The sequence below is a fragment of the Topomyia yanbarensis genome, chromosome 3 (assembly GCF_030247195.1).
Source record: "Topomyia yanbarensis strain Yona2022 chromosome 3, ASM3024719v1, whole genome shotgun sequence".
In the NCBI taxonomy this organism is placed as follows: Eukaryota; Metazoa; Arthropoda; class Insecta; order Diptera; family Culicidae; genus Topomyia; species Topomyia yanbarensis.
The window spans coordinates 284294795-284304048 of NC_080672.1; the positions used below are offsets into that span (position 1 = coordinate 284294795).

At 39.9% G+C, this 9254-nt stretch overlaps 1 protein-coding gene across 1 annotated transcript; it reads left to right on the forward strand.

Annotated features, from left to right (window-relative positions):
- Positions 1-4663: 4663 nt before the first annotated feature.
- On the forward strand, positions 4664-7793 carry LOC131691517 (protein artichoke-like). Its single transcript, XM_058978002.1, has 2 exons — positions 4664-4723; positions 4795-7793. The coding sequence occupies exons 1-2, from the start codon at positions 4707-4709 to the stop codon at positions 7649-7651; spliced, it is 2874 nt and encodes a 957-aa protein (XP_058833985.1). The 5' UTR covers positions 4664-4706; the 3' UTR covers positions 7652-7793.
- Positions 7794-9254: the final 1461 nt, after the last annotated feature.

Consider the following 9254-nt stretch of genomic DNA (forward strand, 5'->3'; position numbering starts at 1 on the left):
GTTACTGCCAAAGACGAATCACCTTAGAACTCTAAACACCTTGATCTATTCATAACAGTATGCTACGGTGATTTTGTACTTTTCAAATGACCTAGCATAGGTTTTTTATTCAGCTTGTTTTTTCGATAAGGCACGTTTACGCTAGCTCAAAGATGCCAATTTTTTTGCTTTACATTTTCAATTTCTTAAAACTAAGGGATTAAAATATTGATATTTTTTGTAATGAAACTAAGGAGATTAGAAAGAGATAGGAAAAAGTCTGTATGTGTGTGTCTTTGTGTGTATGTTTATTTGTTTATTTAGGACCCTCCCCCTGGATCCTCCCCTAGTGTACTTGATTGTTAGAAATTTGATTAGTATTAAGGCCAACATCATTGGGGCTTTGATATGCCTGTTGATATATTAAACAATATCAACAGGCATATCAAAGCCCCAATGACGTTGGCCTTAATACTAATCAAATTTCTAACAATCAAGTACATAGTACACAAAAACAATAGTCATACAATAATTAAAGGTCAAGTGCTGTTAGCTAATTGATTAAATAGTCTGGAAAAACGTATACGCAGAGTTTGTCGAGAAACGTTGAAATCGAATACTGAAGCTGCCTGGTTAAAAATTCGTTGCAGACCAGTGATGGCTTCATACATACTATGATTAGTGCGTCGGAATGGAAATCTTAACATAATGTTGTTGCGTAGTGCGAGGTGCGACGTATATGTTAATTTGTTCTAAAATATCTGGGGCATCTATACGACCTTGTAGAGCGTCAGCGATGAACAAAGCTCTTGCAGTATTCCTTCGAACATATAGGGGCTCTAGTTGAATTAGCTGACACCGGTTTTCATAGCGAGGTAGTCGGGAAGGATCTCTACAGGTGCGGTGGTAAACCGATCCACAATGGCCGCGGCATGCAATTTTTTCGCATGACTTGCAACTGTGACTCATTGTTGATTTCAACCCGCCCTGTACTCAACTTTTTGATTTCGACTCACTATGCGCCAAGTTGAAAGATGCTTGGTATCACTTGAGGACGTATGTGATCCGAGATTCCACAAACCTTGTCTTTTTTGATGTCGAAGAATACAGTTCGGAATAAGAGGAATGAGGGGGATTGACCCGGTTTTGATGTTATGAAGAAGCATTGATATTGAAATCGTAATCGAAGTACAAGGACATAAATCGGGTTTGAGAATTGAGCTCGACAAGCCTCTTAAAACTTGGGATTACTAACGGGCTCAAGAAATCGCATAGGATGAGCAATCAATATGAGAGGTCACAACATCGATTTTTCAGCAGAAGGACGCCTGCCAGCACTTTTAGACTCATCGTATGAGTCGAGTGCATGCAACCCAAAGAAAAATATTGGATTTGCTCTTCTTTGATGAAATATATGTCCGCGGTGAAGGGAAAAAAGAAACTCCTGTACTCCATCACCGACAATACCGTTGTTTGGTACAGCCTGATCAGGTCTCCTGGGTAGGCACCCCGCCATGTTATTGTATGGAGAAAGTTGATCCTTTATTGACACTTCTATTTAAGATACCTAATGTGACATCCCCTGGTACCTTTAGAGTCAAACCAGACCGAGATATTTGAAAGTTAAAAGCTCAACGAGTAAGTGGTGCTGAATAGTACGAGAAAGGAGTTCCGGTGCTGTAAGGTACAAGGGAGCAGAGTCGTGGTGCGTAATGGCACAAGGGAGCCGAAGGGCTTGGTAAAATAGACAATCTGAAGTTTGCCACTGTGCGGGAAAAGCACTAAGTCTCGACCAACAGCTAGCTTTCAGACTACCACCAGGAATGTGGATGGCCGAGAACTGGTGGTGTTACGCGAGTGGTGCTGTAACCTTACTAAAGGAACTAAATACTAAGTAGTCGAGTGGGTGCTATGCACATAAAAAACACCTTCCCGAAGTAATGCCGTAGTGATGGTGAGAAATCAGAATTTCGGCAAGATCAGTGGTTTTTAGCGGGTCAGATGGCAGCCCATACCCGTTTCCTGAGATATTGGGTTTTGTACATTTTTCCTGCCTTCTCAGCGCTTTTTGAATTTTTTTCTGCACTTTAAAAAAACACACACATTTAATAGTTGAGGGTCTCTTCCCGATGCACGATTCATCGATCATGCCACCAACACCGTATAGCGAAGAAGAAAGAACAAACACGGACGATCGGCAAGTGACTAACAATGTGCTTGCAGAAGTATCGAAGCTCTTGAAATCCATGCATTTCTGGACAATTTCAGGATAGTTCAGCAGAAGTGTTTTAATGAAGGCAACTTCCCCGAAATGTGGAAGGTGCAGGGCTCTTCGGCTTCGTGCAGACCCATATATCTGCTGCGTGCAATCAGAAGGAGGAAGGTGAGCGCGGACTGTCCAACATACAGTTCGGATTTCACAAAGGAGCATCGACAGTGGATGTAATTCAGATAGTACTGCTGCTGTACGAGACGAGAAGTCAATGCGAGTCACAGCGGGTATTCCTCAGAGCTCGAATCTCGGTCCAACTCTTTGGAACGGACTTTACTTTACGGAGGAAAGTGAAAATAGTGGGTTTTGCGGACGACATGTCACTAACGGTCACCCATCACCGTTACTTGACCGGACAAAAACTGCGTGAAATGGATGTTCACATCTCCATGCTTTATAAGCACCCAAGCAGATACATTTTCGTTGAGTCGGTGGGTTCGCCTTTCTATCTCCGTGTTGTCCCACTCTTGCTGCCACTTAGTCAACGAGTCCGCTGGGACCAGAGTCCTTGCATTACATGCATTTCTCCGCTAGTACCAGAGTGATACAGATGGGGATCATCCCGGCGATAACGCATACCGCATCCGACGATAGTGTTCTGCAAGCACTCGTGACTCGTACGGCCATCATCCGGAATGATCTGTTGAGATTTTCACGGTTCCGCTTGGGTTTCAGCGCAGTACCCCAGACAGGAACCCAATGACGAAACAGTAGATAGCAGATGCCTCGTGCTGTTTCTCGGACCGTCTACGCTTGGCATGATTCTCGCCATTGCGTTCGTTACCTTTGCCAATTTTTCGCAGGTGTAGTCGACGTGGTTGTTGAAGCTCAATCGGCCGTCTTTTATCACTCCCAATTGCTTCAGTGCACTCTTCGATGCGACGTCGATCTGCATCCGCCGAACCAATTTGCCATTGCTGACCAACAACACTTCCACCTTGTGGTGAGCCATTTGCAGCTTGACTCGGAGTGTGTGAACGTGCAATAGACGTGGGACGCTGTCAAAAGAATGAGCATACCCTCCGTGTTACAGAAGAAATGGCGAATGGAGCAATAAAATAGTGCCATTGGCTAGAAAGTCGACGTGAAACCACAAATCCCGCCGCCGGAAAACTCTCCATCGGTGTAGACTAGGTTCACCGCTGGGGACCAGTTGAGTAGTACGCAACGTAGCACCGGGTTCGGGTCGTTGGGGCGCCAGCGAACCGGACGTCAGGCTTCACCGGAATCGCCGAATCGACCTCCACACCAGACCGGGTAGCTCGTGAATAGGCTAGATCCACCACTGGAGATTAGACGGAGTAAACCACGTCGAATAGTTGATAAAACTGGAAGCTCTGCTTCACCCGGAATGGACCTACTGGCTGGCCTGTTTAGTAGCCCAGGTCCACCACCAGAGACTAGATAGAGTATATCGGGGTGCAGCGGGGATCTAAATGGCTCACGGAAACGAACATCAGTACCAAGAGAAATACCGCTACCGGGAAACTCTCAGGCAGAGTAGGGTGAGTTCACCGTCGGGACTATCCGTGTAGATCGTGATAAAGCCGGAAGTTGAATGAATCACGGAAACATGAGCTAAATGGCTCATGGAATCAGCATCTAAACGGCTTACGGCGACGAGAGCTAAAATGGTGACATAATAGAGGGAGGCAAGAAGCAAGAGAGGAGTCTCAAAGGTCTAGCCATTTCATGACCCATGTGTGGCGCCGAGATGTAGTTGAAGAAAGAGTTGCGACGAAAGCACAATGAGCCCCCCCTCTACATAGTAATAACGTGGGGAAGAAAGGCCTAAAAAGAGTAGGGAGCCCATTTAATGGTTAGGCACGAACGTGAGTCGTGAGTCCCACACAGTGCCAGGCTAGGCCTTTGAAGCTTTTTATACCTTATCATAAAAAAACACACACACCTACATACATTGTCCCAATTTATCGAGCAAAGTCGATTGGCCCTTCGGGTCTCGGAAAACAATTACAAAATTGGAGCGAATCCTATACATTTCTCTTGTAAGAAATGTAGAAAATAATAAAAATTGTTCGTATAATCAAAGTAATATCTCCTTATGATCGGATAATCGAATCTGACCGGTCATGAAATAAATCAAGGTATTTTTTTTTCTTTATACTATCATATTTAAATTTATAAGGAAAGGAAGAGGGTGCGTTTAACCTTTACCACCTACGCCTAGCTACGACAGCGACCTTGGTCAAACAAGACAATGAGCGGGTTTTTTGGTGTAAATTTTCAGAGTGAATGCATCACCTTTCTATATGGAAAAGACAAAAATATAAACTCGTAAACACTGCTAAACTGAAACGCACAGTATTATCAAGCTACTTGTAAACATCAGTCAAAACAAATCATTATTATATCATCAGTAAGTTATAACTGAGCGCATCGCTTTCGCGGAGCAGCAATCTCACGTCAAAGTCAAGCCAAGACAGTCGATTCAAAGATGCTACATTCCTCTCTGTAAGTAGACAATATATGACAAGCAGGTTACTATTCTTTATTGTATTGAAATAAAATACGATTAATTACAGATTGATTATTACGCTATTATTAGTGGCCGAAAGCCGAACTTCGTTGACATCAGCTAAAGTTTTAGAATGTGTTACTCAAAATAACGAATGTCTCTTCAGTGACGTTCAGCTCTTGAATAAAGAGAATCGTAATGTTGCATTGAAGCTGCCAAGCAACACAAATACTTCCGTGATTAAGTTCATAAACTCATCGATTGATTTGATAACCTCGCAGCTATTAAGTAATCTCGATGATGTCAAATCTATAGATATTGCCAGCACAAGAGTACGTACAATTCAAAGCAATGCATTTCTGGAGAATAGCCATTTAGAAGAATTGGATCTTTCGAAAAACTTGCTCACTGATCTACCGGATGGAATATTTCATGGATTGAGCCACTTAAATCAGTTAAACTTGTCTGACAATAATTTACATCGGCTGCGTGGTGATCTTCTGGAACATTGTCCGGAATTGATACGCCTCAACCTGGAAGGAAACTCAATCAGTGAAATCCCCCGAAAACTGTTCTGGATTCCTCGGGAGTTGCAGTTCTTGAATCTAGGTGATAACCGAATTGAACAACTAGTTGGTGGTACGTTTAGACTTCTGGAGAATTTGACCACACTAGATTTGAGCAAGAATTTTCTTCGGGAGCTGCGATATGATACGCTTGAAGGTCTTCATTCATTGGAACAGCTGGATGTTTCTAGCAATTTGATTGAGAAAGTAAGCGTTGGAGCATTTCAGGAAGTGCCGTTGATAAGAGTTATTTCGATGGCCGGGAATTTTTTGACCCGACTGCCAAACGGTTTGTTTACTAATCTCGTTGAGTTACGTGAGTTGAATTTACAAGGTAACGAGCTAGTGCAACTCGACGATCATCTGTTCAGAGGTTTATTAAGTTTGCAAACCATATCTCTCAGTAGTAATAGTATAAATGGAATCCCATCGACACTATTCAAAGATCAGGTTAATTTGCAAAGTATTGATTTGAGCCAGAACAGACTTAGCAGTGTCCCAAAAGAAGTCATTAGCCGGATGGGTAGTGATATCAAACTTCATAATAATCACTTTACAATTGTGAGAACAAGTACTTTTTCAGAAACTGTTGCTGTATCTTCAGTCTCGCTGTACGGTAACAAAATTCTTGTTCTTGAAGACGAATTGTTTGATAGTTTGACTAATTTGACTGAGCTATATTTGGACTACAACGAATTAACGGAAATTCCAGCAACAATCTTCAAAGGCAACCCCAGTTTGAGCCATATCACCATGTCCAGAAATTATATATCCACTGTAAGAACTAACACATTTGCGGGTCTATCACAACTAAATTCTGTGGACCTGTCTTCAAATAAGATATTTGAAATTGAGGAAGGAGCTTTTTATGGTTCTAGTATCACAAGTTTATTCCTCGAACATAACTTGTTAGAGTGGGTTGATTCTGAAACCTTTCGAGGTCTAAAACTGTTGCACTTGAATTTGGCTGATAATAAGCTAAGGCAGATTTTAGACTCGTCATTTGAAAGTCAACCCTATCTGGAAACAATTATTTTAAATAATAATCACATCGAAGATATTTCAAAAGGATCCTTTTCCAATTTATCCAAACTAGTATACCTAGATTTGAGTAACAATTCAATAACTAAGCTTTTTGATAGCACATTCCTCACTTCAATGTCGATGGGAACATTGAAATTATCTCATAATAAACTCACCGATTTAAATTTAAAGATTTTCGAAAAAACATTCAAACTGCAAAACCTTGAGCTAGACGGAAATAGAATCAGGTTTTTATCCGAAAGAGCAGAAAATTTGTTCTCACTTGCGGAAATCACGACATTAAAATTGAGTTTCGAAATTTCAAATTTAGTAGCTAATCTTTCAACATTGAAATCACTACACATTGATTCACTGTATCAGAAAACACTCACTGACTCATCGCTGGTAATGTTCACTGCGTTGGAAGAACTTCAAATCTCCGATGCTACATTCAGAACTCTCCCGAGTCGGTTGCTATACCACCTTACACTGCTCAACAGACTTTTGATAACAAATAATTCTTTAACCTCAATTGCAGACAACTTTTTTGATCACTGCTCAAAACTTGTTTTTCTGGACCTATCAAAAAATCAAATAAAAACTGTTAATCCAAACTGGTTCAAGCATTTGATTAACCTCACTACACTTTCTCTAGCTCACAATCGTATCCATTTAATCCCATCTGATATCTTAAGCAATATAAAATCAATAATTTCCTTGGACCTTTCCTCAAATCAACTCACGGAGCTCGATACAGACTTCTTACGAAAACATTCCAGCTTGGAGGAGTTGGATGTAAGTGGTAACAAGCTAACCGAAATTGCCATTAACACAAAACTACGCACTTTACACGCTTCGAGCAATCAAATTTCCACCATACATTACGATTCGTTTGCGAAATTCAACCTTGAAATACTGGAACTCGGACATAATAAGCTGACCAATAGTAGCGAGCTATTGCAATTATCGAAACTAAAATCGCTGGACATTTCAAGTAACGCGGGGATTGAGTTCGATTTACATCAGCTGTACAAACTTAAAAATCTACTATCTCTCAACATATCTTCAATTGGCATCGCGATACCGATGGATACAGTAGCAGTCACAAATCTTCTCGCACTGGATTTAAGTAACAATCAGCTAGAAACTCTGTCGGTGAACTTCATCAAAGCTATACCGAGAACTACGGAGCTGTACCTACAGAAAAATGGGATTTCAACTAGTCAGTTGAAAAAGGTTTCAAAATATATGAAGCATCTGATGTATTTAAAAGTCGATAATCCTGATAGCAATGTGCAATCACAATTCAGCGACGGCTACGTAATGGTAGTTTGAGCAATTAAAATGTACTCGATCACTGCCAATTGTTTTAGTTTCATTTATTATGAACATAAATTACAGTCAAATTATAAATTGGGATTCTTCCTATAGTAAAACAATAAAGAACTATTAAGGTTTTCTTTCACCTTGAGAAAAAGTAGAAGAATTTTACCAAGATCCATCCGAAAATTCTGGGGGGGGGGGGGGGGTTGATCGTTTATTTTTCGAAAATGCTTCAATATATTGTAAATTTGATAAAATATTGAAAGTTTAGAGACAAAGAAGAAAGTGGGAGCACTGCCGAATCTCTCGGAAGTGATTTTGTGTTCCTCCCATAGTTTACAAAATTTTGCAGTGAAATATAGTATATTTAATAGGAAATCAAAGTTAATCGCTCGGTAGGTCGTTTCTCCTGTTGTGTTATGTGTTGGTAGGCAAAAATATCGTTGGAATAGTGTAGTTTGACGTAGTGATTTTATCGTCACATCACAATTATTTTACTATGTAAGTGCGCGACTCGAGCGAGCTACCAAAAAAAATGTTCCCACTTAGCATCGACAGCGCCATCTGAACTTGACTAGTTGATGCAACGATTTCACTGATTCCCAGTTAAACTCATTCCGGAACCGGTTCGGATATCTGAATGGAGTCAGTACCCGGTCAAAAAAAAATGCGGACGAAGATCGTCAGGCGATTTAAACAGTTTGACGTTTGACTCAACTCGCCTGTGCTAATTGCCCCTAGGAACAAATGCTATTTGCGAATGCGATTTAAAGGCAATTTCAATACATAGACGACAAATTTTCTGGCGGCTGCAATGGACTTGGTTGTTTTTGCATTTTTCAAACATGGCGGTTAGTGTTATCCACATTATTCATATTATTTATCTTATTAATTCAATAATTTTTTTATTGTTTTATTCATGTTGTTTGTTTCATTTGTATTAATAGTTTTTTTAAATTGTTAGTTTTTCCCAGTTCATATATTGTTCAGTTTCTTCATTTTATTAATTCGGTTTAGTCAGTTCTTTTAGTTATTGGATGACAGTTAGTTAGCTTGAAACAATTTAGTTTACTCTCTTAATTTCATAACTTTTTTTTAATATTGTCTGATTTTCATTTGAGCTAATTTGATTTGTATTATTAGTTTGATTTATATGGATCATTCTATCCATTTTATGAATAACTTTTTTTGCTTCATAATTGTTTTGATTTTTGGTTTGTTTTGTTATTGTTTTTTAATTTATTCAGTTTATTATACGTGTTATACGTGCAGGACTCGAGGCTGTGCTTGTCTCACATATAGTTGCTTGCCAGCTTTGCGTGCGTTTGGCAATTTAATGAATAGAACAACAGTTATATGTATGAGAGGTGTCGCATCCCACTGATGGGTGGATTAAATCGGTTTTATGTATACATGTGTGTATATATGTGTATGTGTTTATGTGTGTATATGTACATATAAATGTTCAAAAAATGGTTGCATTATACACGGGATTGTTTTGTAGTGTACACATATAATCTATTAATGTGAAAAACTGATACTTCTGGATAGAAGTCAGATCTTCCTCCAATTACAGCTCCTTGGAGATCTCCAATGGAACAACTTACACAAGTCC